At 52.5% G+C, this 26,430-nt stretch overlaps 9 protein-coding genes across 9 annotated transcripts; 4 read left to right on the forward strand and 5 right to left on the reverse strand.

The window, feature by feature from the left end:
* Window positions 1-131: 131 nt before the first annotated feature.
* ALT_8238 (C2H2-type zinc finger protein) lies at window positions 132-2,092 on the reverse strand (the record flags this gene model as incomplete). Its single annotated transcript, XM_033563140.2, has 6 exons — window positions 132-238; window positions 287-349; window positions 396-423; window positions 481-557; window positions 604-744; window positions 796-2,092. The coding sequence occupies 6 exons, from the start codon at window positions 2,090-2,092 to the stop codon at window positions 132-134; spliced, it is 1,713 nt and encodes a 570-aa protein (XP_033419031.2).
* A 1,699-nt stretch (window positions 2,093-3,791) lies between these two features.
* On the forward strand, window positions 3,792-4,255 carry ALT_8239 (uncharacterized protein; the record flags this gene model as incomplete). The annotated part of the gene is made up of 2 exons (XM_033563141.2): window positions 3,792-4,022; window positions 4,094-4,255. The coding sequence occupies 2 exons, from the start codon at window positions 3,792-3,794 to the stop codon at window positions 4,253-4,255; spliced, it is 393 nt and encodes a 130-aa protein (XP_033419032.2).
* A 204-nt stretch (window positions 4,256-4,459) lies between these two features.
* On the reverse strand, window positions 4,460-8,288 carry ALT_8240 (pre-mRNA-processing ATP-dependent RNA helicase prp5; the record flags this gene model as incomplete). Its single annotated transcript, XM_033563142.2, has 5 exons — window positions 4,460-4,734; window positions 4,796-7,216; window positions 7,274-7,703; window positions 7,765-8,073; window positions 8,145-8,288. The coding sequence occupies 5 exons, from the start codon at window positions 8,286-8,288 to the stop codon at window positions 4,460-4,462; spliced, it is 3,579 nt and encodes a 1,192-aa protein (XP_033419033.2).
* Window positions 8,289-8,778: 490 nt separating this feature from the next.
* On the forward strand, window positions 8,779-9,879 carry ALT_8241 (HMG-box domain-containing protein; the record flags this gene model as incomplete). The annotated part of the gene is made up of 3 exons (XM_033563143.1): window positions 8,779-9,336; window positions 9,394-9,696; window positions 9,766-9,879. The coding sequence occupies 3 exons, from the start codon at window positions 8,779-8,781 to the stop codon at window positions 9,877-9,879; spliced, it is 975 nt and encodes a 324-aa protein (XP_033419034.1).
* Window positions 9,880-10,654: 775 nt separating this feature from the next.
* On the reverse strand, window positions 10,655-12,202 carry ALT_8242 (uncharacterized protein; the record flags this gene model as incomplete). The annotated part of the gene is made up of 2 exons (XM_033563144.2): window positions 10,655-11,521; window positions 11,603-12,202. The coding sequence occupies 2 exons, from the start codon at window positions 12,200-12,202 to the stop codon at window positions 10,655-10,657; spliced, it is 1,467 nt and encodes a 488-aa protein (XP_033419035.2).
* A 1,619-nt stretch (window positions 12,203-13,821) lies between these two features.
* ALT_8243 (ribonuclease H1) lies at window positions 13,822-14,549 on the forward strand (the record flags this gene model as incomplete). Its single annotated transcript, XM_089600388.1, has 2 exons — window positions 13,822-13,970; window positions 14,036-14,549. The coding sequence occupies 2 exons, from the start codon at window positions 13,822-13,824 to the stop codon at window positions 14,547-14,549; spliced, it is 663 nt and encodes a 220-aa protein (XP_089455281.1).
* Window positions 14,550-16,979: 2,430 nt separating this feature from the next.
* ALT_8244 (uncharacterized protein) lies at window positions 16,980-22,943 on the forward strand (the record flags this gene model as incomplete). Its single annotated transcript, XM_033563146.2, has 5 exons — window positions 16,980-17,228; window positions 17,325-18,116; window positions 18,169-21,361; window positions 21,414-21,538; window positions 21,606-22,943. The coding sequence occupies 5 exons, from the start codon at window positions 16,980-16,982 to the stop codon at window positions 22,941-22,943; spliced, it is 5,697 nt and encodes a 1,898-aa protein (XP_033419037.2).
* A 399-nt stretch (window positions 22,944-23,342) lies between these two features.
* On the reverse strand, window positions 23,343-24,569 carry ALT_8245 (putative mitochondrial carrier protein; the record flags this gene model as incomplete). Its single annotated transcript, XM_033563147.2, has 3 exons — window positions 23,343-24,172; window positions 24,233-24,422; window positions 24,540-24,569. 3 exons carry the CDS (start codon window positions 24,567-24,569, stop codon window positions 23,343-23,345), a joined length of 1,050 nt encoding a protein of 349 aa, XP_033419038.2.
* Window positions 24,570-25,065: 496 nt separating this feature from the next.
* On the reverse strand, window positions 25,066-26,383 carry ALT_8246 (putative eukaryotic translation initiation factor 3 subunit EifCh; the record flags this gene model as incomplete). Its single annotated transcript, XM_033563148.1, has 4 exons — window positions 25,066-25,645; window positions 25,721-26,190; window positions 26,278-26,317; window positions 26,376-26,383. The coding sequence occupies 4 exons, from the start codon at window positions 26,381-26,383 to the stop codon at window positions 25,066-25,068; spliced, it is 1,098 nt and encodes a 365-aa protein (XP_033419039.1).
* Between the last annotated feature and the right edge of the window lie 47 nt (window positions 26,384-26,430).

The following is a 26,430-nucleotide window of genomic DNA, read 5'->3' on the forward strand; positions in this document are numbered from 1 at the left end:
CGTGATTGGTATCATCTTTTGAGAGTATTCCCTCCCAACGCCGGGCAATTGCATACAATTGCATAAACTTTTATACCCAGACTCCGTATACCGCCTTGACTAACTCCAATGTGATGAAGAAAAGGTATTGATCAAACAGTGCCAAGGGGAAATGCGAATTGGTCGGACAGCGGTGACGGTGAGGGGAAGGTCGTGCTGTCTGCTTTGTGCGTCGTGCGCATATGCCGTTTCAATTGGTCTTGAGTCGGAGTCAGTATGGCCAACTGTCAGGGTTCAGGTAACGTACCAGGTCGAGTAAAACTCTTGCTGCATCCAGGAAAATTGCATTTGTGTTTTCGTTCTCCGTGGGCTGTACTCGTCAGTCATGTACTACTGCTAATAAGCGAGGAACATACTGAGTCGATGGCTCGACATGTTGGACGACTGTAGATGTCAATGTTAGTACATGCTTGCATGCCATCCCCAAAGGAAGCGACTTACATCGCCCGTCTGAAAGTTGCACCCTGGAAATGTGCACTTGAACGGCTTCTCGCCCGTATGCGTCCGTGAATGCGTTTCTATCGAGTCAGCATCCTACCAATGACACACTATCAAGTAACTTACTTAGCTCACTGCTGTCGGTGAATGACTTGCCACATTCGGTACACTTGTACGGCTTCTCGCCTCGATGGCTTCGTTCGTGTCGCTCCAGCGTCGCTTGCCGAGCAAACAGCTTGCCACAAACCGAACATTTGTAGTTTTTATCTGAAGGATACAGTTAGATTCGGCTCAGAACCCACAAGTTTATGAACTTACAGTTACTGTGCGTCAGAAAATGACCCTGGAGTTTCGACTTCTGGGAGAAAGGCTCGTCCGGGCGATGACATCCTTCCCAAAAGCAATAGTAGCCGGTACCCTTTGCCCCTTCCACGGTCCCCATATGGTTTGCAACCAGATGCTCCTGGAGCGCACAGGCATCGGAAAATGTCGCTCCGCAGGATCTCTTGACACCATGGCTCGTGGTGGTCCATTTGCAAACATGCACTTCCCCGTCAACGGAAGAGAACCCCGGACTGGTCAATGCCGATGAGGCACCACCCTCCAAAGGTGGGGGCGTCTCACCCGGACTGGGAATCAGTTGTGAACTCACGCTCGATCGGGACTGGCGGGAATACGCGGAATAGGGTCCGTATGGGTGAACATGCGCGTGGGGGTGGATTCGACACCGATGATGCGACCGGCATGGTCCATTGAGCGGCACATTCCCGTTGATATTGGCTGACGCTTTGGGCAAATCGTTGGGAGTGGGTGGCAGGTGGAAGCACGTGAAGGAGTCGGCCGACCGGTTGTCCAGTTTGCTTAGAGGAATATGGCAGTTCTGGTCCTCGTGGGTGTGGGGTTCAGGACAGGCAGACACGCTGGGGCACATTCCAAGCATCTGGAACACGTCCGCCGGATTGACATTATTCGGCAGGGGAAATGGCACATTCCCAAGGTGATCGTGTGAATCTCGGGGTAGAGTATGACAGTGGAAGTGAGGATACGAAGGATGACAGTGATGGAACGTTGTTGGGAACGAAAACAGGGCGTCCGCGGACTGTGATGTGTTGACAAGGCCCGATGTGGCATTTTCTGTAGGTTTCGATGGTGGGGGCATTTGATTCTGATCGATGGTCGATGACGGAAGTAGGTCGCAGGCTTCCAGCGACAGCGGCTGCCCCAGTCCCAATAGTGACTCTAGATTGTTATGATCGGCCGTCTGGCCGTTGTGGTCGGTGAAGCTAAAACAGTGTTCATCGAAGCAGACAGCGTCCGTGCTTTTGCAATTCTTGTCGTCACAGTGTGATACAGAACAAGCAGTTGCCTCATCACATTCTCCGAAGCCGTCACAGACAGAAGGACAGTTTACGGAACAGTCATCAACATCGCAACACGCTTCGTCAATTGTGGCACAATGCGTCAGCGAGGTGTGATGATGATCCTCGTCCAAACAACTCCATTCTGGCGGCTGAGCGGAGGTCTCCGCGCCGTCCTGGGAGTCCTTACCATCTAGGTGAAAGGCCTCCCAGTGACATTCGAGGCAGAAATCATCTTTCTTAGTGTGGGAAGACATGGGGAGGGGAGATCCGGTGGCAATGGGATCTTCTCAAACCTAAAGAATGAAGAATAGGGAACACGGTGATGAGGAAAAGAAAGAGGGGGGGAGACGATCAAGAGTAGGGATGATAGCACTACTACTGAGGACGTTAGCACATTAGCTCACAGGGCAGGGCAGGGCAGAGGCAACAGGTACAAGGCCGCGAGCACCTACCACACTGCGATCACTCACTGCTGCAAATGCAATAACGGGTGAATTGAGTTAAGCCGAGGGAATCGTACGAATGAAGCAATCAAGGCCAGAGCATAGGATTGACCGCCTGCAGTGTGCAAATCCAAGAGGACCTTGGGAGGGAGCTTCCCACGTGTATATATTCGACGAAGGTAACATCCAGATCTGTGCGAGCAACTTGAGGGAAAGGGATCCTGGTAATACCCTGAGGAAACAGGGACTACCTAGACATGAGGATTAGCGCAGGACTCGCATTTGCGCCTAGGATAATACGTACCTCATTAAGATTCTTGCATATGGGGGCGTGGGGTGCTACCTGACCCCATCCAGACACAGAGACTGGATACAATCAAACACAAGCGAGAAGGAGAGTGAGGACCCTGCGAGCAAGCACCTAATCTTTACTGAGGACCTTGGGGGAAAAAGCGTCATGTCCGCTCCCCGCCGGCGAATCGTACCGCCTGAATTGTCAGGCCGCCCGCAGATTATTATCTTCCCGCCCGCTTATCGTTGCGGACTCGAAAATGACGAGCAAGACTATTAACCGGGAAAGTTGCAATACTACTTGGAGAGGTAGGTAGTGTTCTCTTGAAACCTCTTAATCATCACTTTCAGTCTACATTTACACTGCATCGAGAATAATATTGGTCCTTTCATGGTTAAAGTGGAAAAATCTTCCGCCGGTGTCTGATTCTGCCTGATTATACCGCTTTGTGTTAGGTAATCGATTTTGATAAGATATCGACCCCTCAGGTACACTTCATTGATGCCTTGTTGCCTGATATACTTGCCAGGAGCTTGAACTGTATAAACTTACAATGCTCTCTTTGTCTATGCTCACCACTAGCTAGTAAGGTCCTTACCTTGACTTCTCGGGACTCGTAAGATTTAGACTGTTCGGCTAGTTTCAATGAAGCTCTTTCCCCGTCCGATCCGTAGTTAACTGACGCCATTGCGGCTCGCCTTGGTTGAGTTTGAGAAGACTATTGTATCATTAAATCTTGAACCCACAATATGAGAGAAATCCTCCATCTTGTGGACCTACTTCGACTATCTGGCTACTCATCTTTGGTGGCCCTGTTCTCTTCAGCAATGGCATGGTCCATGGCTGACTGACAGCCACGTGCTGACCGCCCCTGATCTTCTCCGGATCGTCATTCCGCCATGATCTCCACCAGTCTCCTCCAAGTCTCCAACATAACAGACACTCCGCCCGCACTTACACCACCAAGGGCGCCACTCGAATCAAGGATATCGGGTCTTCTTCTGTACATCGTAACGAATTGCATCACTTCACATCACTTCGCAACCCCAAAGGGAACCATCCATCGCTCCTCTAACCCGGTCATTCACATTCTCCCTCCGAACCACACCCACTCCACCCCTCTAGTTCATATCCATACCATACCGTATCCCATCGCACCCGGCTCACCTCACCCCCCAGCACTACAAGTCTACAACACGATAACCTCAACGCAAACAAATGGGCAACCTCTGCTCCACCTCCAAAAACGAAGCCGAGCCCTTCTCCCGCCCCGGCCGCGTCCTCGGCTCACCCGCCAATCCCCCGCCCAACGCCGCCCCGCGCGCCCCGCTCCCCGCGAAATCAAAGGCGCCGTTCAAGTCACCGGGGAGGACACTAGGGGAGGCTGAGCCGGAGGTTCCGGATGCGGAGAGGGCTGATGCGCGGACCAATGCTGCGATTGCGGCGCAGGTGAGTAACAGCCCTTGATGGAGATAGGATAGCGTGTCATACAAGGTGGTTGGCTAACTGGAGGATGCCAGAAACGAGCCGAGTCAGCGGCGACTGCGCAAAAGGGGAAATTAGGGTCGAAACTGGCGGCGCAAAAGGCTCAGACGCAGGCGAAGACCTTGAGCGAAGTGAGTAGGGAGCAGACTGCTGCTAGGCATATGGATGAGTCGAGTGAGGCGAGGAGGTGGAATTAGTCCGAAAGTTCTCGACCTACATGGTCTACGTTGAACTTGCTGGTGTTTCTTGGAGTATATTGGCGCAAATATCACTGTATAGGTCTTGATGTTTCTTTACTCATGCTTATACTGCTTACACATTATGAACCGAGGCATTGACAATGTATGTCTATAAACATCAAACCATAACGAATATGATACAACCAGCTAATGGTATAAGTCTTAGACAACGTTGTATCGTCCTCCCACTGGTGCTCTTGCGTCGCTATCGGCAGCGGCCAGGGTGCCCTCTTTGAGCAACCGCATCAACTCCCGCATGGCATTCGTCACGGAGAGTTCCGTTTCACCTTCAACAAGAATATACAGCTTCGGGTTCTCGCCAGGTCCGGGTTCCTTGCCGGCAGGATAGAAACTTCCTTTGGTGGTGATAGAGGTGCCAGTAGCCTCCAGAATCTTGGCCACATTCGTACGGTTTGTAACGGCCCAACGAGCTTTTTCTGTAGTGCGAAAACATATTAGCTCCTGCTCTATAACTGACCATAACAGGGGATAACTTACGAGGAAAATCGTTAATCTCCAACGTTGCATGGAAAGCTCCCGCGTCAGGTCCGCGGTTATCGATCGGCACACCAGACCGCATGACTCCAGCACGGCTGAGACGGGCATGGATATCAGCGACCGCCGAGCCCACCTTGTCCAATGGGTTCTTCGACGCGCCCGACGGGTCTTTCTCGGTCCTGTGAACCGTAATCTTGCCATCAAGATCGATACCCTTGGGGACTCCAGGCAAGGGGGTTGTTGCGGCGGCGGCGGCAGACTGCACCGACGATACAACTTTGCTGAACCGCTCGTCCGCCTTTTCGGCCTTTTCTTCCTTGTCTTCTTCATCTTCACCCTCCTCGCCTGTCTTGTATGTCCGCCGCTCTCGCATCCGAGCTGCATCTCGCTCCTGATCGAGGCGCTCCAGACCCTTTCCTCCGAATCCAGAAGCGCTGGCTTTCTCCTTGCCCGCTTTGACCTTCTCCAAAAAGGAATCGACCATCTTTTGGACGGGCTCAGGAACCTGCTGTCCGCTCTGTTTCAAAGCCTTGGCGATATCCACCGAATACCGCTCTTGTTCTTCAGTCAGGAACGTGACTGCAGTTCCCGTATTGCCAGCACGACCAGTTCGTCCGGCCCGGTGAACGTAATCTTCAAGATGGTTCGGCGCATCGTAATTGACAACGAGCTTCAGCTGCTTCACGTCTAAACCTCGCGCGGCGACAGAGGTGGCAATCAAAACGGGGAAAATTCCGGCCTTGAAATCTTCAATCGTAGAATCTCGGTCAATTTGGTCTTTGCCTCCGTGAATGGACATGCAAGGATAACCCTTGCGCATCAGCTCTCGAAGGAGAGTATCCGCAGCTTCTTGACGGTCAACGAAAATCAAAGCACGTGCATCTTCGTTGGCGTCATCTGAGTACAAGTTGCCCAAGATCTCCAATAGCCGTACAAACTTTGTGTCATCGTTGCGAACCTCCACAATCTGGGTGATCTCAGGCGCGACAACGCTTTTGCCACCGACAACGATCTCGATCGGCTTGGTCAACGACTTACGGGCCAAAGCCTCCATGTTGCGAGGGAAGGTGGCCGAGAACAGCACCGTCTGTCGATCGGGTCGGATATTGGCCATAATCTTCATGACTTGGGGCTCGAAGCCCATATCAAACATGCGATCCGCTTCGTCCAAGACAACGTAAGTGACTCTCCGCAGATTAGTCACTCTGCCCCCATTTGCCGCCAGTAGGTCGATCATCCGTCCCGGTGTACACACAACAATCTCGGCACCACGCTTCAGTTCGGCGATCTGGTCCTTGATAGGAGCGCCGCCATAAGCACAAACGGCCCGAAGATTCAACGCCTTCAAAAAGGGCTTGCAATCCTTGTGGATCTGAGTCGCAAGCTCACGTGTCGGTGTCATGATAAGCCCAATAGGTCCTTCCATGTTCTCCAGCGGCCGTTGGTCTTTGATATGTCGGAACATAGGAATCAAAAAAGCAATTGTTTTACCTGATCCAGTCTTGGCCACACCAATCACATCGCGACCAGACATGATTGCAGGAATGGCCTGCGATTGAATTGAGGTGGGATTCTCGTAGCCGAGCCTGTGTATAACATCCAAGGTCTGCACGCCCAACCCGCACTGGGACCATTTCATAACTGGTTTGGGCACGTCAACTCCGCGCACTTTGATTCCGTCAAGTTCCAGCCGCAGGCTGGCAGCTTCTTCGTCGGTCATTTCAGCCAAGTTGGAAGGCTCGGTGTAGAACTTCTTACGGAAGGGCTCGTATTCCATCTTCTCATGGTCAACGGCCGGGATGTCCTTCTTCTTCTTAGCTTTGTTAGCAATCGCAAGGAAATCATCAGCGTCACCCTCGCCCACAGCGGTCAAATCCACATCATGTTCGTCGCCGAACATCGCCTCGGGCTGCTGTTCCTTCGCTTTGGCAAATCTGGCGCCAGTTGTCTTCTTTGGCGGAGCGGTATCGGCCAGTTCCGACATGAAAGCATCCAGCGGGTCAACTTCCTCCTCCGCTGCATCGACCTCCATTTTCTCGGATTCTGGTTGGTGAGGGACGTCATTCATCTCGACGTCGCCGTTGGGCTGAGGCGCAGCCTCTTTTGACTGGGCTCGCAGAGCTTCACTCTGCAAGCGTTCTTCCCGCCGTTCCGCAGCAGCTCGTGCGGCGGCCGCATTCTCCTCCTCAGTCCCACCGTCCTGCATGTCGACATCATCTTCATCCTCTACCGCGCCATCCACAGCCGCCGTCTCATCTTTCGCATCCTCTAGTGGAGGGGTCGGTAAACGCTCCAGCTTCTTTCGTTTGGATTCCTCTTCACCAAAACCGAGAGTCTTAACTGCTGACGATTTCTCGGCATCTGCAACTTGCTTGGCGCCTAACCCGAAACCGCCAACATTCCGTTTTGCTGTCAACGTAGCTATACAAGAAACATTAGCAACTTGAAACGATCTTATGGTGGGAATAGATAACTTACATGAAGCGGTGCTGATGGCGGCTGGAGGTTTGTTAGCTTGTACATGATTATTCATGGAGGATAAGGAAGCGGACGCTTTGGCAGACTGAGGAACGGCAATATCGTTACCAAGCACAGCAGGTGCACTTGGAGCCGGTGCCGCATTTCGTACAATAGCCTTCGGGTCGAATTTGCCAGCATATTGAACAGGAGTGGCATCTGTGGTAGGCGTCGCTGGAGATTGCGGAGAGCCAACAGCCGGTGATAAACCCGATTTTCGATCTATCTCTTCCAAGATACTTCTTGCTCCGCCAGCTGCAGCGGCTTCGCGCTGCTTCCGTTCTCTCTCAGCAGCTTGCTTTTGCTTCCAGGCTTCCAATTTGGCCAGTCTTTCAGCTCGTTTCTCGTCCTCGGTTGGAGCCGCAGGCGCAGGGGTGGATGGCTTCGAGGTCTATTCACTTATTAGCATCAGGTTCATAGATAATTTCAAAAGCATTATAAGTTGAACGTACCTCTCGCGATTTGGAATCCAGATTCCTCGTCCGACTATCGTCCCGTCTAGACTTGTGCTTCAAGTCAGCAGAATCGTCTGTTCGCCTCCGAGCCCGGTCGCGGGAGTCATCTCGCCTGCTTCGATAATCTCTTTCGCGACTTTTCCGGCGATGATCCCGGTCATCGCCTCTATCCCTTGATCGGCGTCGATCGCGAGAACGATCCCTCCGGCTTGGCCGATAGCTATCTTCATCCCGGTGATCGTCGCGTCTGTCTATGGAGCGGTCACGTCTCCGGTATGAATCACGGTCGCGGTCGCGGTATCGTCTCTGTGACAGTCGCGAAGTTAGGATGATGATAGCCAAGTAAAATTGCGCGATTGAAGCGGCAGAAAACATACCTCAGGGCTACGAGATCTTCGATAGTTCCTCCCATCATCTCGCCTGCTCTTCTCGTAGCGATCATCATCTCTGCGACTCCGTCTGGATGAAGAATACGTGCTGCCTACAGGTGACGGTGAGCGAGTATCCCCGTGGCGAGCCATTGTTGCAGGCCAACGATGAGTGAGTATTACTGAAACTCCAAAGACTCGAGCACGTAGTCAGAAAAGTAAAGCAATTTATTACCCTTCCATCAGCCGTTGAACTGTTGTTGACGGGCAATCAATAATCGGCACTGGTAGTAGTGAGTTGGTGGCGATGTAAGTGATTGGTTTTCGCTGGGGCTGCGGTTCTTCTTTTAAGTCTATCTTGAAGTAGTGTCAACCCAGGTCCATGCCCGCAGCAGGTCTCACGTGAGGCAACGTAAGGATCTACATCACGTGATGCATCATCCCGATTCGGAATACCCCAAACGAACCAAGGACGTGACCCAGCCCCCCGGTTTCATCTGGTGGCTAGCTAACCACACCACTGCAGCCAAGAGCTCTTGCTTAGCCAGGAGGACCTGCCCATCCTACTGCGATTCCTGCATTACTCTTCCACGTCAACTCTTGGGATATTGGTGCGCGTGACTTCGCTGTGAGTCTCAGAATCATGCCTCGGAATATAATCAAAGGCGGAGGGGGCATCCTCCAATACCTTCATCACAGCAATGCGTTGATTCGTCCTTCTCGCGTGGCCATCGCTAATGGCCTTGTCCGGCGCAATTGTCTCTCTACGAGCCGTCAGCTCGTGAACGCGACTGCGAAAACAATCCGTCCTTCAGTCATTCTATCGCGCCCTTTAATCAACTTCTTTGCGACTACAAGTACTCCCTATGAAGAGACCGAGACAACAAAGGCGAAAGGATCCAAGACTGGCAAGAAGACCACGAAGAAGCGCAGCTCCGAAGCTAAGGCTAAAGCTAAGCCGAAGCCCCGCAAGAAGTTGACAGACAAGCAGAAGGAAGCCAAGAAAGCTGAGAAGATGAAGGAACTGGTAAAGCAGCTCAAGAAGACAGCGCTGGAACCTCCCAAAAAACTGATCGAGAATCCTTGGAATCTCGCCATCGCGACGGTGGCCAAAGAGATTCAGGCTCGCGGCGTCAAAGGACCAGACTTCGTCATGCAATGTTCCCAACTTGCACAGACGATCAGTGCGGAAGAGCGTGAGGTACGTTCGGGATAGATCAAGCCACCACTGGACATTCACTGATGATGTACGATTTAGCGTATTGCGGTCGAGGCAGAAGCCAATAAAGCTGCCAATGCGGCAGCTTATGAGGCATGGATCCAACAACACACTCCTCTTCAGATCAGAGAAGCCAATGCAGCACGCCGCAGACTCAACAAGATTAAGAATACATCTCTTCGGCTTCTCCATGACGATCGGCAGGTCAAGCGGCCTCGTACGGCATATCTGCTTTACATGCTGGACCGGACTGCCGAGGGCGACTTCAAATATATGAAGGCCAAGGATATCGCAGTGCGCGTAACAGAGGAATGGAAAGGCCTGACATCTACGGAGAAGGAGGTATGTTCGGATTTGTCTCTCAGCTGGCAGCCATGAACCGTATCAATGGAGCTAACGCAGCCCTTCTAGAGATACCTCAGACAGGCTGAAGAGGATCGTGAGCGGTACCGCCGAGAATACCTTGAAGTCTACGGCGAAGAACCAGCAACTTCTCGCTCAACAACCGCCTCTCCAAGTCCTTGAGCTCGGTACTTTTACTGAAGGCTATTGTCACTTCACCTCATGGGATCGTCGCAATTCGTCATTGAGTTTCGAATGCGGGAAAGGATTGTCTATTGTATGGCTTACATGCATCTCGTAGGTATCTTCGTTCTGTCTGTGCCCTTTATCCGGTGTCTCTTTTTCACTGCGGTCTCTCTTGATACACCTCGGCCAGCTGTCTTATTCTGTACTTTATTGATTCCTCTGATCCATGGGTTATGTGCGTTTCGTGATTACTGTAGACAATGATATTATGGTCCTGATTGCCTCGAGCCACATAAGCACGTATGGCGGCGTCTTTTGTAAGGAAGACTCAATATCCGCAAGACAGCGTCTGCCTTAGTTTGGACCAGGTGGTCAAGGTAGTATCGGCTCCCGAAAGCCACCAACAAGGTACTCCATCCTTCGGCTCTGCTCCTGCAGCGGTGGGATGTGACTAATGCGGGGTCTATTATGGGGACCGCAGTCACCAGCAAATAGGTCTCTAATTGACCGGAGTAGATTTGACCAAGCTCTGTTGTTGTCTTATGTGCTTGAAGCAGGTGAGGATGGTATATGTATGTATGCTTTTGAGCAGTATTGAGAACCAATTCAGCTCACAGGATTCTCTGATGAGATATTTGTACTCCATTCACTGACATTGCACCTACTTCACAGAGCCTAGTTCAGGTGACGAAAGTCTCGTCCATGGGTTATCATTACATAGTGATATGTACAAAGTGGATCGATAAATCGACCGGTCCTGCTTTTCCGCGGTCTAGTCCTGGTCCGGGATACTGTACGGAAGTTCACCACTCCCTCCTCTCAGCGTCGTCTGCCAAAATTCCCCCGACTCGTGGGGCCCACGTTCAGATAGCTTCATTCCCACCGGACTCGACACCATGCGGTCCAGCGCATCGACAATCCGGCACTCCCAGTCGATCTTGGTGCCCAGTTCCCGCGCCAACATATTGCAGTGGACCATTATCTGCCAGCAGTGGTCCAAATGCCGCCGTAGCTGCCTCCGATTCTGTCGATGAAGCGGATCATGCGGCACCGGGAGCTGCGAACGCGAACGGGAACGATCATACTCTGTGCAGGCCGTGATCTGCAGAACTAGCTCCTGTGGCAACCTTTTCGCGCGAAGATACGCTTCAACCCGCGCCACGTCGACGGCGCTTCGGGTCTGATGCTGGACACCGGCGGCTCCCCCCTTCCCGCAAGCCAAGAACTCCTCGAAAGGCAGTTTGCCGTAGGGGAATTCTTCGTCGTCTACGCAAAGCTCCGAGATCTGTTCTGGCGTTTTCTTCAGCCACCAGCGGGCCTTTGCCAGCTCCTCGCGCAGCTGGGCAAGGACGGGCCGATCCCAACCGCGCGAGATCTGTAATGAGTAGCTGAAATGGCCCTCCAGGCCGAAAAATTGCCGGTGAGGGTGACGCGAGACGTCGCTTTCCAACCCGTCGTGGGTCCAAATTTTGACAGTCTGCTGATACATCCGCGTGGCGCGGTACTCGTCGGTCCGTTTCTTGTTTTTAGCTTGCCGGGACGCTGGATCCCAGAGCTCGGGAAAGCAGTAAAGGATGTTGAGAAGGAGGTAGATGTTTAGAGCAGCTTCGAAGACTTGGTCCCAGCCAAGATCCGCTTCCTATAATCAGTTAGACGAGCTGCTCATTTTTTGACATTGATAAAGGACTGCAGGACCAGGCCTGGATATTCGCCCACTTACCATACATCGGCAATTCCCCACAAGCATCGATTTCTTCAGATTGTTATCTGGTGTCGCGCACAGTCGCAGCACCGTATCCATCTCCCCCAGAACAAGGAGTGCGTTCAGCACCTGCAAATTGTAGAACACCTCGGTGTTTTCGGCATAAAACGTGTAGCAACTGTTCCGACGGTACGACCGCTGGAAAGCAGCTCCCTTCCGTTCGTGGTAGGGCAGGGGACACCCACAGGCAAACCTCTCGCTGTCGACATGTCGGCACAGCCCTTCTGTCTTCTGGACTTTATCCTCCAGCGGCCAGTCGTAGGCCTTGCACCATCGGTAGGCCAGGGGGCGGATTTGCTCCGCCACACGGTCGTTCAGGACCAGCTCGTCCGGCGTGAAGGGTGAATATTGGTCTGGATATTTCCGGCGCTCGTCCAGCGTATGTTTTTCGAGAGTCCTCACGAAGGATTCGATAAAGGAGCCGATTTCCTGCCCTTGCGTAGGTTTGAACCGAAAGTACAGATTGGAGACTAGGTCTGCCGCGGGGTAGGAGGGAGAGCGGTGGATGAGGTTAGCAGCTAGGATGTTCCAGTTGATGTTGTGCTCTTCGTGTGCCATTGTCGTCACCCTGAATTTCTACTTCGAAATAGACGATTTTGGGTGACCAACTGAGCATACATGTGCGGTTTTACAGGTACGCAAAAGATTATGGTACGATCGCACGGTAGCTTGACGACAGAATCACAGAGGATGCGATTGAGCTTATCCTCGCCCTAGATTGTTGAGTTTTGTTGAGATTGAACGATCGTGTGAGTTAAGTGAGTCAAGTACCAGGTATATATACTCCGTAGGCAGCGATCGGATAGAGTCGATGTCTCGGAATAGAGGCGTGGATAAGATTAAGCTAGGAAGTTTTGAGACTCCGACCAACGCTAAGAGGCAGTATGAATCAGAAGGCCAACACTGCTTCATCCTGACCAATATAGTCAACAGGAACTAATGAACAATCAGGTTAGTATGAAGAGGAAACCGACAATGACACAGACACAAGGCTCTCCGAGACGGTTCTAGATGCAGGCTGCTGCCGCCTATAAACTAACCAAGCCTATGTCTGTATGAGATGGTGAAGCTAGAGCATTGGCCCCGATGTTCGCACCAGCCCGTTCTTTGCAGAAGTGGATCATGTGCCAGGCCCCTTCATCTGTCTATAATGTCGTAATCGCACAAGAAACTGGTTATAGCGTCAACATGACCGGTGTTCGCCCAGTTAAGAGTAGTTGCTAGGGACGCCGAATAAACCACGCGAATACTGAGCAGGGATGCCCCAGAGAATCAGCCTACGCTGTGGCGCAATACGCGCGGCATGGTGAAGGGGTTAATGGCAACAATGCCTTACCAAAATCTCTCAGGCACGGAGGGAAAACGCAGAAGCAGAATGATGAAGTGCGCGACAAAGTTGAAGCAGTGGTGGAGGGCGACTTTATAGAACACGCACTTCAATGCCAAGCGATAACATGGCGCTTTTCTCGAATAAGGTAGGGCCGCTATACACTTCCAGGAATTTGCCGTCACCACAGACTACTGAGTACCTTGGCAAAGCTGGCCAAATCTAATCGATTACCGTATCGTAGTAGAGTCGGTCTGCATTCTAAACCAACCAAACAGCATAGATGGATGCAGCGAGTTCGTGAGGACCGCGGGGGATCAATATATCTTTGTCTGGTTAGTCCGAGAACGCCCAAGGTCGATATATTGTATGACGTTTGCGAGTCCTTGCCTATGTAGGAAAAGCAGATAGGGACCTTATGGACTGGGGGCGTGACATTGTAGCTGTTAATGCTCCCTGACGCGCTGCGTCTTTGCTCGTTCTCTTTGCTTCTTAGAATCCCTGTCCTTCTTCTATATACTCCAAATCTTTCTCTCTCTCCAGCTTCGACTTCAGTACAACAAACTTACGGTGAAATTGAGCAATATGCCTTATCTTAGGAATTATCAGCAGAGGAGAATGAACTATCGTGCTCGCAATGTAAGACATGACCTAGCTCTTCTGTTATTGCATGACGTTTTCAACATCTCTGTGCAGGTCGTTTCCACCCAGGGACAATGGCAGAAGTGAAGCCTGGGAATAGGACAGTTCAGAGGCTAACTGCTACAGGCCGGGCAGAACTCTGATACCGATGACACACACAGTGTGCACTCTTCTCTCAGTCATGGCGCAAGTACTCTGTTCAGCCACGATGACCGTTCCTCTGTTTCTTCAGGACCGGTATCTGTGTCACCAGTGCATGCCCTACCTCACCGAGGTGAAGGGCTACGGTTTCGACCTCAAAACGTCTACCCAGACCGTTTCACACTGGCAGACATCGAGGTGCCTCGAGGCCCGTGGGTGTACCTTGCATGCCCAGGATCCAGGCGCAAGTGTGCACATTGCAAAGTTCACGTGAGCCACAGCGACCACATCGTGGTAGCAGTCGACGGAGCATGCTCAAAAAAGGGCAAAGACGGAGCTCGCTCATCGTATGGGGTGTTCTGGGGTCATAACAGCGTGCTGAACACCGCTGTGCCTGTTGAGGGCGAAGGACACCACACGAACCAGGTAGCCGAGTTACGGGCTTGCATGAGAGCATTGCTGGACGTGGTGCACGTCAAATCTCTCTTTGAAAACCAAGGGATCACTCTTAGCGCGGTTGTCATCAAGTCCGACTCGGAGTATCTGGTCCGCGGCGTCACCGAATGGCTCCCCAAATGGAAGAGGAATGGATGGAAGAACTCCAGGGGATTGGATGTGGCTAATTGGGAACATTTCAAGGCGATTGAGCGTCTCACTGAGGATTTGGAGAGACAAAAATTAACCATCAAGTTCTGGCATGTACCTCGGAGGAATAATCGCGACGCAGATGCTATGGCGAAGGCCGTCTTGAGGGGCGCCTGGAACCGGGGATTGGGCTTGCTCCCTCCATTCTAGGGCATGCCTTGTGGCTCTGGACGTTGTTGTAACTTATGAGTGTTCCTGGGTGATGCAGAGGCGATCTTATTCTCGAAAACGGAGTCATGTTTAGTGGGGTGTAGATGCGTCACGGAGTGAGGATGAGCTAGAGACTGAACCAGAACGTGAAGAGTTTTATGCCTGCATATTTACCCTGTACCTCTCTCTGGTCTTCTACAGCCAGGGGGAAAAAATGATTAGCAATTGCATTGGTCCAGTCTAACAAACTGGAATGCCTGATGCTAAAACTGCAGCGGAACGATGGCCGTGAACTTGAAGGCCAAATTTGGCTTCACCGACAAAGCAGCAACAGGGGTATCGCGACCATCCTGTCTGTTCAGACACGCATAAAGAGTGATCCACATTCAAACTGTCCCTCTATCCAAGTTTCGAGCCTAGTGTGCATATAAGTCCGTGGCGGGGAGGACGGGAATGGCCGTGCCATGCATGGTTTATGGAGAGACTGCCTGAGCGATGCACGATCTGTCACTGTCAATAGCAGGTGTCAATGCTCAAGCACAGCGACGGTGATGAGTTAGGCTTTTAACTACTCCCTTCTCGGACGTCGTAAGGAGTTGTTACTAGTCGCGAGGTGCAGAGGACAGACTCAAAAGTTGTAGAGAGCTACGTAGCAGATATGGCTGCCAGTAAGCACGATGATGGGTCTCGAATGCCAACACGCGCTCTCATAGGTGGAGGCAAAGTCTTCGCCTTCGATGCGGTGAAGAAAATGGACAACAACAGAAGCTCAGAAACCCGCCAGTCTCTACAGTTATCCGAGGATGGTTGACTGAGGACGAATGGAAGTCGCCAGATGTTGTTTTTTTTATCACTCTGCTGCCCGAAATGCTCGTTGCATGCATTAGGAACTTGTTCCTTCCGGAGGGGTTTTCGAGGAAAAATTCCGGTCTGTAGAATGCGAATGATTGAAGCATCTCATGGGCGGTTCCTTCGTGTTTCCTTGGATCACCAGAATAATATCATTGTCCTGGTGTTTGAGTAAAGTAGTTGTGTTCCATGTATCGAGGCCGTGAAGTTGTATGGTTCTGTGGAAATTCTCCACTATGTCCCAGGGTACTACTGTAAGCCTGCAAGTAGGTGACTCCGCAGTAGGAAAAGGAACAACGCAAACTTGCCAGGGGCCCAGGGCTCATGTGCGCTGTATATTGTTAATTAGCACATATTATTATTAACATACTTCAAGTGAACAGGGTATATAGAATTAGGTCGTCTCCATATATATACTTCTTGTCTAGATATTCACTCTTGTATACTTCATACAACACAGTACACTATCAATTTCAAGGAGGGGGGGCATCGGTTATCGATAGGATCTCCCTCCCACCGCCGGCATTCCACCCGCTATGTGAGTCGCTCGTGCCTGTGTGACTCTTCATCTTTCCTGCTCATAGGATCCCAACCTGTTACAATTCGGAGTTTTTCTTCCATCTCTGATTTGTCTGAAAGTATCAGCTAACCAGATGCAAATCCCTCTAGTCTCCCGAGGTAGACCAGCGCTTGTCCTCGTTGGTCCTCCATTCGACCATTCCCAGCCACCGCTTTACAGATTTTATACCCCGTTCACAATACGCAGTACCTACATCAGCAGTTCTTCTCTCTGAGTGGCCACGCTGATCAACGTGCATTGACTGAGACGATCAGACCGGAAAGGGGGAAAAGCAAAGAAAGGTTAGAGATACTCGAAAGAGGGGAACATACATACAAAGATTTTGTTGTTTCACGCAAACGCAAAGTCCACCTCTGAAACTGAATATACATCTGCTGCGTCCTCAACGTACCGCAGGCTGTCTAACTGACCTGCGTACTTCGTACATTAGTCCGCATTCCTAGCCCCAGTCCATCCCATACCAGTTCGTCCAATCCCGACGTGATCTTCTCGAGACGATCTTCAAATAGTTCTGCTCTCCTACCTACGTTCCTTCCCACCACTTGACGGTCACGAATCACGACGTTTCACGGCCATTTGTCACACCCTTGTGACTGCGACTGCTGTCTACTCCTAGGTGAACTTTTTCTTGCTGTTCTCCTTAACTCTTGCGCCTCGCATTCCCGCCATTGAACTTGCGATCCGATCACATTCTTCGCCGCCTGTCGCAAATCATAATCCTAAATTACTTCATGGTTTTGCGTTCCACATAGTGCAACCTTGAGCGGGTAGCATTTTTTTGTCCTTTGTACAGGGAGGCTTTCTCGTTTTCGCCATCTCACTTTTACATTCGTTTTCTCTCATATTGTGTCGATTGACAATACATTTGAATTCTGCGCTTGTCAGTCGTTCAGAACAAATCTGAGTTGCCTCAGACCGAGGCCGGTATATCCTCGGTATCCATGAGTTTACTATAACTGTTAAGTGACGGGCTACCGTTCGACAGTCGGTCGCCTCGCAGCATGGAAGGAGTCCGTATGGTTCCTAATGCTGGGCTTGCAGCAGAATTTGAAGCCAGATTACTCCCATCAATCACTCAGCACGACATCCTCAGCCAGGACTTTATCAACAATAGGCTTTGGCAACAGGACCGGTTCTCGAGTGCTGATGCCAAAGGCAGGATTGCAACGCGCCGATTAGGTGCTCGTCAGTCAGGCTCTGAGAATGAGTATGAAGTATTTATATCTGACCTTGAGGGCATCGTCGACAAGGTAGGTGTTTTCTCCGCGTTCCTTCCAGCCCTAACCTTCATGCCATTCTGTATTCTTGAATCGAGCGGTAGTACTGACGGGCAACTTTACTGAAAGGACTCGACGAGACCTCTAAACCTTCTCTTAAAAGGGGATCTATTTTTCGAGTCGGGCCTTGAGACATGGGGTCCGCCAGACTACGGTCAACCCCCTCCATCGTACCAGGATGCGGTTAATGACCTACCTCCTGATTATGACACTCTCTCCCCTCTAGCCCAACAGAAAGACCTGATTGACGAATCAGCGCCAGATAGAACCTTGGGTGATTTCGAGGACGACTATTCTTCTCGGCCTATTGACTTCGACGATCCGACCGGTATCCGAGAATACAAAGGAGGGAAAAAGAAGAAGAATAAAGGAGGCGGTGGAGGCGGTGGAGGCGGAGGCGGAGGCGGAGGCGGAGGAGCACCACCGCCGCAAGAGAGTACACCACCACCAGAGGATAACGGTGGAGAGCAGCCGAATGAAGGTGGAGATGCCGGACAGAATAATGGTGATGGAGGGAATGACGGCGGTGACGGAGGCGATGGGAACAACGGGGGCGACGGAAAAGGTGATGGCGGTGACGGAGGCGATGACTGGGATGCTTGGAACACCACCAGCAGCAAAAAGGATAAGAAGAAGAAAAAGAAGGAAGAGGAAGAAGAACGGAAGAGGAAAGAAGAGGAGGAGCGGCTAGCGAAGGAGGAGGAGGAACGGAAGGCGAAAGAGGAGGAAGAACGAAAAGCAGCCGAGGAAGCAGCGGCTGCTCAGGCCAGTCTCAGTTGGGCTGATGAAGCTGATGGAGCTGGTGACGATTCCTGGGCAGGGTTTGCTACAGTTGGGAAGAAAAAGAAGAAGAAAGGAAAGGTATGGCACGTTCCAACGGCCCTTGAGGCATCGTCTTCTAATTCAGGAGCAGGATGTCGATCCGCCGGCCGTTGAGGCACCGTCAAACGGCTTCCAGGATGTCAGTCTGAATGACAGTGGGGTCCCTCAGTTGGATCTGAATCTTGATCCTCCTGCAGGCAGCAATGGCGGTGCTGGGTTCAGTTTCGGAGGATGGGGCAAGGATTGGAACACCGGAAGTAAATGGGGTCTCGACTCTCTCAATATGAATGGCAACGCCAATGCCGATAGTGGAAAGGGTACCAACCCTTGGGGTGCCATTGGCAGTAAGAAAGACTCCTCAAAGACCCCCGGTGGTTTTGATTTCGGCGACTTTGGAGACTCTGGTGATGCCGGGCAGGAGAACCCTCCTGCAGAAGAGAAGAAGCCTGAAGAGGATATTTGGGCCGACTTCGCGCCAGTTAGCGCCAAAGATAAGAAGAAGAAAAAGAAAGATGTTGTGGAGGAACTCCCCAAGGAACCCGAGCCTGAGCCTGAACCGCTACCAGCTCCTGAACCAGCACCTGCGGTAGATGATAGCTGGATGGCCGGTCTTTCCAAGAAGGAAAAGCGAAAGGCGAAGAAAGGTGCTAAAGTTGCCGAGGAGCCACAGGCCCCTGAGCCTGTCGTTGAGAAACCGAAAACAGGCAACGTGTGGGGCACAGCTGAAGAAATGAAGGAGCCAGAAAAGGCTCCTGAGATGGCCGATGATAATGACTGGGGCTGGGGTGTTTCGACCAAGAAGGACAAAAAGAAGAAAGGCGTACAGGAGACAGTCGCTCCCGTGGAGTCTCCGGCCCCTGAACCTCCCGCACCCGAGCCTGCCCCCGCAGAAGACGATTGGGGAATCGCTTGGGGATCAGTCGGCAAGAAGGATAAAAAGTCCAAAAAGGGAGCGGTTGTTGAAGACCCCGCACCTGTTGTTGAAGAACCGCCGCAAGAGTCGCAACCGGAACCTATGCCAGAGCAAAAGGCACCAGATGATGCTTGGGGAGGCTGGGATGTTCCAAAGAAAGAGAAGAAGAAGAAGAAGGGAAAGGCGGTTGAGCCTGAGCCTGAGCCTGAACCCGAGCCCGAGCCTGAACCTATTCCTGAGCCTGAGCCTGAGCCCGAGCCTGTACCTGAACCTGAACCGGAGCCGGAGCCGGAGCCTGAACCTGAAAAGAAAGCGCCTGGATTGCCCGATGACCCTCTTTACGACAATTGGGTAAATTTGTCGTCAAAGGAGCGGAAAAAACGCGAGAAGGCATTAAAAAAGAAAGGCCTTCCGATACCTGGAAAGGACATCGAGACCCCACCACCAGAGGCAGAGCCCGCGCTAGAAGCGGCTCCTGAACCCGCTCCTGAACCTCCTGTGGAACCTGAGCCCGAGCCAGCTGCTGAGCCCGAACCAGAACCTGAGCTGGTCGTTGAACCACAACCAGAGCCTGAGCTCCTTCCCGAACCAGTACAGGAAGAGCCTGTAGTCGAGGATAGCTGGGGTATCTGGACCTCTTCAAAGGACAAGAAAAAGTCCAAGAAGAACAAGATTGCCGATGACCCGCCGCCCCCCGCCCCAACACCTCCCTCGCTAGGACTGGATCCCGAACCCCCTGTTCCGGAAGAGGTGGCGGAGGATCTCCTATGCGATAATGGCACCAAGCTTTCTAAAGGAACCAAAAAGGGATCCTTTGGTGTGGATGAAACTCCCACTAAAGCAGCGAGGGGATTTTGGGCGACGCTCGGTGCAGCCACAATGGGCTCGAGACCAAAGGCTACAAGGAAGAAGTCAGAGGAGAAGCCAAAGCTCATTGAACCAGCAAAGGAACCTGAATTCGAACCCGAACCACCTGTACCTGCCCCGGAGCCCCCTGCTGATCTGCTTGGGGACATTGGGCATGCACCAATGCCTGAAGCGCCCGAGCCGCCTGTCATTGACGAGCCAGCCGCGCCAGCCGCGCCGCCAGCAAAGAGCACCTCCAAGGCCAAGTCATCCGCCAAGCTTTCAGTTGCCGAGCGCATCAAAGCCCTCGAGCAAGCCAAAAAAGAGAGGCTGAAGGAGAAAGCGAAAGCTAAGGAGACCGTACCACCACCGGAACCACCACAGGAAGAACCTGCTGCAGAGATCCCGCCTGAACCCGTTGAAGCGCCCAAGATCTCTCGGGAGTCTGTGCCGGGAAGCTTCCCAGACGCCTTTGAGGACGACTTCCAGGAACCTCCACCTCCTGCTCCTGAACCCGAGCCGGAGCCATCGGTTGATCCACCGCCTGAGCCTGAGCCTGCTCCAGCCCCAGCTCCTTTGTCCAAAAAAGCCGAGAAGAAGAAAAAGAAGAAGGGTAAGCTTGTGGAGCCCGACCCTGACCCGGCACCAGCACCTCAGCGAGAACCAGAGCCGGAATCTGCGCAGCCTGAGCCAGAACCAGAAACTGCGCCTGCGCCTGATCCTGAGCCTGAGCCTGAGCCTCAGCCCACACCTGCACCAGTGCAGCTCTCGAAGACTGAGAAAAAGAAAAAGAAGGCCAAGGCTGTCGAACCAGAACCAGCGCCACCGGAACCTGAGCCAGAGCCTGAGCCAGCAGACCCGCCTGCCCAGGAGCCAAAGGCCACCAAGAAAACCAAGAAAAGTTCCAAGTCCAGAATGACCGACCAGACCATGGAGGTACCACCAGCTGGAGATGCACCTGCTGAAGAGCCTGGTGCAGATGCTGATGGTCCGCCTACTCCTCCACCTGAGCCCGCTGCACCAGGAAGATCAGCGAAGAAAGAGCGCGCTCGAGTCGAGCGAACTCCAGGTGTTGCTTCGTGGGGCTTCTGGGGCGCTACTCCTACTCCTAGGAAATCAACCCATAGAGAGGCCAGGTCTAGCGGAAGGGAACCTTCATCCGGCGGAGTCGTACGGTCAAAGTCCACCAAACATTCAAGGCGACAAGAACTGCCTCATGAGGCGGAAAAGACGTCTGGTTCTGACAGAGACAAACGACAAGGGAGCAAAGAGGACCGGGCGACAACCTTCACCAATTTCATCCTTGGCGGTCCTCCTGCGCGGACCAGAATGAAGTCAGCACGTAGACATGGGGCATCCGCGTCTAAGCAGGCATCTAGGCGGCCGTCCATCGACATGAATGAGGCCGCACTCCCAACCCCTCCACCGGATGAGAGATTTAAGGTGTCGGACAAAGCAGCGAGAATGATGGGAGTTGGTGCATCAAGGCACAAGGAAAGACCGCATGGGACGCGGAGAAAATCCAGTAAGTTAAAAGGCCCCCAAGCATGTCAGGAGATGTCTAACATGAGCTTCAGGCGTACGTGATCCATACGCTATTGATGACGATATTGTCGTGGTCGACCGGGATGAGGTGGACGGCCATTCACCGAAGGAATACTCGAGAGAATCCCGGGGATCAAGGAAAAGATCCAGTACAAAGGTGAGTTATCATCCTGGATGACTTTCCTATTGCACCGTCCAAAATTCTGATATCCTCGTCAAACCAGTCGAGGTCCAGAGCGTATGAAGATGACGCGGTCATGGTCGAGCCAGACCAACACCACCAAGGGCCAGATGTAATGTCGGGTCCGGATGATCTGGCATTTGCGGAAGCACCGAGGGAACGACGCGTAAAGCGCTCTAATACCTTACCGAAGAAACAAGACACTGGTGGTCTCATGGGTCTCATCGGCTCGCTCCGAAGGAACACACGCCCTGAAATGCCAGATCGTCGGAAATCTCGGTCTTACCGTGATGAAGATGTCAGGTACATGACGGAACCAGAGCGAGACGAGGCTCGGCGCTTGACGCGAGAAGAAAGGAGACGCCGCTCTATGAAACCTGATATTGACGACGAAGGCTTCGTTACCGACGGCGGGCCTGTTAGAGGCGTCCCAGACGCCGAAGCGGAAGAAGCTGAGGCAAGGAGAGCGGCACGCCGATCACACCGCACATCACGCCATGCGCCTTCTGATCAGGTTCGGGAGGATGAGGCTAAGGAAGCCGAAGAAAGACGCGCCAGGCGCAGAGAGCGAGAACAAGCTCGTGAGCGAGAGATGTATGAGAGGCAAATGCGAGAAGATGAAGAGCGAGAAGCAAGACGTCGAGAGGAAAGGCGAGCCCGGCGGGCGGCTCGCGAAACACAGCGTGTCAAGGAGGAACAAGAGGCCAGGGAGGCAGAAGCTCGCGCCGAAGCTAAAGCTGCAGAACGACGGGAACGGAGAAGACAGCGGGAGGCAGAGATGCTCGAAAACCCAGAATACAATTCAGGATCCAGACGGCGCCCTCCACGTGCTTCTGAGAGAGCACCGGAAGATTACTATCTTGATCACCGTCACGATATGGAACAAAGACATCGACGGGCTCACCGATCCGTTGACGAACGCGAGAAATCCAGACGGCGAGAGTCGAGAGGCCCGGAGCCGGTCAGACCTCCACCTATGATGTCTGGGGCTCGGAAGGATAAGACCACGTCCTGGGTCGATTCGCAGGCGGTTGATCCTCCCGAACCCCCTCCAATCGTGCCAACGGTGCTAGATGTGCCACTTCCTCCGGGCGACCAAAACGCACACTCCATATCGTCGGACGAGGAGGCGCGCCGTGCTTTGCGCCGCCGGGCTCGCCGTCGGGCCAGATACCCGGGCCTCGACGATGAAGAGATCGAAGAGCTGCGCGCGCGGAAGCGTGAAGCTCGACGATCTGACCGTGCAAAAAGCAGTTCTGGCAGTGGAGATTATGAGCGGGACCGTGGAATGAGGTCGTACGACGGCCGGTATCCTGCTGTGCCGCCTCCGACCTCTGGCGCAAAGATGTCCAGTTGGTTCAAGAAACTGACCAATCTATGATCTCTTGCTAATGTTGCTACATTATCGACAGTGAAGGCTGAAACGAATTTCAGCTTAATGATTGAAATGACGGAATGAATATGGACGATAGAATGATCATTGACGACGATATACCTCGAAAGGCACGATACAATCTTACTGTTATGAAATCCAAGATATCGCCGACTAGGAATAGGTGGTGTGTATGATTAGCAATGCAATTCATCCTTTAATCTGCTCCCTCTTTGCCAATATGTTGAATGAATCCATGCTATGGTGCAGGACAGGTTCTCTACTCTATAAACCAGCTTAGGATGCTCTAGTGATAATCTAGTGTTACAGAGATGCTAAACCTTTAAGCAAATCAGCTGAAATAAAACCAAAATGATGCCCAGAACGCGCTCCCATGCCACATACTGACTAGATGGCAGCCTCTTCCTTCGAGCCATCTACTTCAACCCGTGTGTTCAACCCATCTTTCTCCCGCCGTCTGTTCTCTAGATAGAACCTTCCCCCCTCATACATGCTCAGATACATACTGAGCGAGACAGCCGTCCACGCAGCGCGAATCGCACCGCCCTTGAAGAGACCTCTGGTCCCTTCATTGCGATAGATCTCCTTACCCACTCTGAGCGTTCCCCAACCAGCCGTCTTCTTCTTCGTGCTTTTATTTCCGTCATCATTGTTATTCTCACTGGCCGAAAGCATCATCCTCGTCTTGATCACATCAATCGGGGTCGTCACGACCGACGCGATCATCCCGGACATGGACGCCGACATCCCCGTCAGCGCCGCCCTCTCCACCACCGGATCCCACTCCCGCGTCTGCATCGCACCATCCTCCTTCCGCCTCTTCCTCCACTCCACGAGATGCGACCTGAAAAACTCAAACAGGGGGAAATTCAGCCCTGTAAAGGGCAGATTGCGCCCCACCAGCGCCGTGTACCCGCTCCACAGCTTCCAGGGCCGATGCTTGAACCGAGCGATCACCTGCGTCATGGCGCTCTTTGCATCCTGCCCGCCCTTGCTGGTGTTCACGTTGGTGACCTGCGCGTTCTGCTTGAGGACTTCGGCGGGCGTCATCATGAGGCAGGCGACCATTTCTGCGGTCGAGGACGAGATGGCGTGGATGATGGGTTGCGGGAGGGAGTGTGTGAAGGGGAGGGGGTTGTTGTCTGGGTTGTGGTGGTGCCTTGATGCGTTCATCAGGGTGTACTTGACTGCTTCGTAGGTCGTGAAGAAGGCTCCTGCTGTTTCATTGTGAGGTTGCGTTCAGGCATATTACACAGTGGAACGGGATGAGAACATACAACCTGGTATTGTGGACAGCACCACGCTCCAAACTCCCTGGTATAAGCCTCCGTAGAGGGCGCTCCGGCGCACTGCTCCTGTTGCTGCATCCTTGTAGAGTCGGTTGTAATCGGGCGATTGGACTCGGGTTTTAAGGGTGTCGAAGGGGTAGACGATCAAGTCTACGGTCACTGCGGCAAAGGCTCCGGCCTGTAAAGCTAGCTTAGTATGCAGATATGCAAGACAGGTGTCAAATCCAAACAAATGTCTGCTCGGGTGTACTAGTGTGATGTAGAGGTATACAAGCCCGGTATGGAGAAGACTCACAATCCAGATGTCGAGATTACTGTTGTACATAGAGAATGATGCGGCGAAAGACTCTAGCGCTCTATTATGTTTCTATGAAATGCAAGATAAGAAATGGAAATACCCAAGACAAGAAATGCATGGCTTGAGAGGGCTCATTGTAGCTTGTCGCATTGTCTATCTACCTTATCTAATCGGGTTATCGATTGCAACGATGCATTATGAGGTCATCTTTGCTCACGTGCGAAACAATACCCTAACGAGGTTAGGGTTGGTGCCTGTGCCTGTGCCTGTGCCTGGTCCATCCAAGTGCCTGTCGATGTCAAACAGACAGCGCTTAGAAATGTTCCAAAACAGTAGGTTATACGCTAACTTGGAAGGGATGTGCTCTCAGGTCATACCCGTAACTCTATTCGTCAAATGGAATAGCAAACAGGAGACATATTAACAGTGGAATAGAAGAATTTTTCCTGCCTACGCCATAAGGTCATGCAAGTCCCAAAATCCCCATAGATTGAGATAAATCATCACGAGCCCGGCCACACGTCTATTTGGCGGTCTCACCGGGCAACAGGTTGCCCTTCACAGCAAACATCTTTCCAGTCGTGGACGAAACAAAGCTGTCGATCTGGCGCGCGTACTGATCCACCTGCCGGCTGTTCAACATGCTCTCGAGGCGGCTAGGCTCCTGGGGCAGCTTGAACAGGCGCTGCCACTCATCCTCGGGCAGAAGAGGCTGCTTGAGCGCCGCGCGAGTGGCGTTCTCCTGCTTGCGCTTCTGCTGCCAAGCGCTAATTCTCTGCTGCTCGCGCGCAAGCGAGCGCTGGTAGTACTGGAAGTTGTTGGTCTCAGTGTGGTGAGTCTCGATGCTGTCCAGAAGCAGGTCGCAGTTCTTCTCCAGGAAGGGGTCGATGCTAAGAGTGAGGTTGTCGTAGTTGGGGGCGAGAATAGATGACTTGACGAAGGGGCCGGATTCCAGGGCGGCCAGCGATGGGGGAAGATCCGTAGGAGCCGGAATGTTGGGGGTCTGGAGCTGGTGGATGAAGGAGGTGATCAGGTGAGAGTTGTGGATCTCCACGGGAAGTTCAACAAAGATATCCTGGTATCTCAGGCCGGACTTTTGCAACCTATCATGCAGTTAGCATCGCGTGCTCTCATCCTCTTCAAAGCGTTGCGTTGCCGATGGAAAACCGTAGACATACTCCTCTGAGGTGAACTTGTTCTCCTTGAAAGCTGTCATAAATTTGGGAGACAGGCGGAACGCTCTGAGGCTCAGGCTTCCCTGAGAGCTACGGCTGACGTCGTGCACGAGGGCTACTGTCCGCTCGTTCATTTCCTTCTGGTAAAAAAACTGGTTCTCGATCGCGTTCATGTTGACGAAGTTGCCCATGTTGGCGCTGGTATACCAACCGACGTTGTTGGCGTCCACGTTGACCTCTCGAAGCATACGGATCATCTCCGCCTGGTAGACGGTATTGGCCTTAGCGCGAGGAGCGGCGGCAGCAGGGTTGGCACCAGCATTGTCAAAGTGCGACTCAGGAGGCACCTCAACGACGGGGAACGGGAAGCTGTTTGTGATTTCCAGGGTGCCACCAACATCCATGCCAACGATCGATCCGGTCGCCGTCGTCGGGAAAGTTTGAGAGCAGTGCTTCATAATCTTCATGACCACCTGTAAACGCGTTGCATGAGTATAAATTCTTCATTGTCCTGCTTCGATAAAGTGGGGTGGGTTTTTTCCTGGGGAAGATGATCATACCAAGGCCTCGACCTTGACGGCCGTGAGGGGGGTTTCGTTCCTATTTAAATCGATTAGCTAAAGGCGCTTGATATCATATCCGCGATATCATCACTTACTCCGCCATGTTGGATATAGCAGGCCGTGGAATGCTTCTGACAACGACGATGGTTG

The sequence above is a fragment of the Aspergillus lentulus genome (assembly GCF_001445615.1).
Source record: "Aspergillus lentulus DNA, contig: Alt16, strain: IFM 54703, whole genome shotgun sequence".
Taxonomy (NCBI): Eukaryota; Fungi; Ascomycota; class Eurotiomycetes; order Eurotiales; family Aspergillaceae; genus Aspergillus; species Aspergillus lentulus.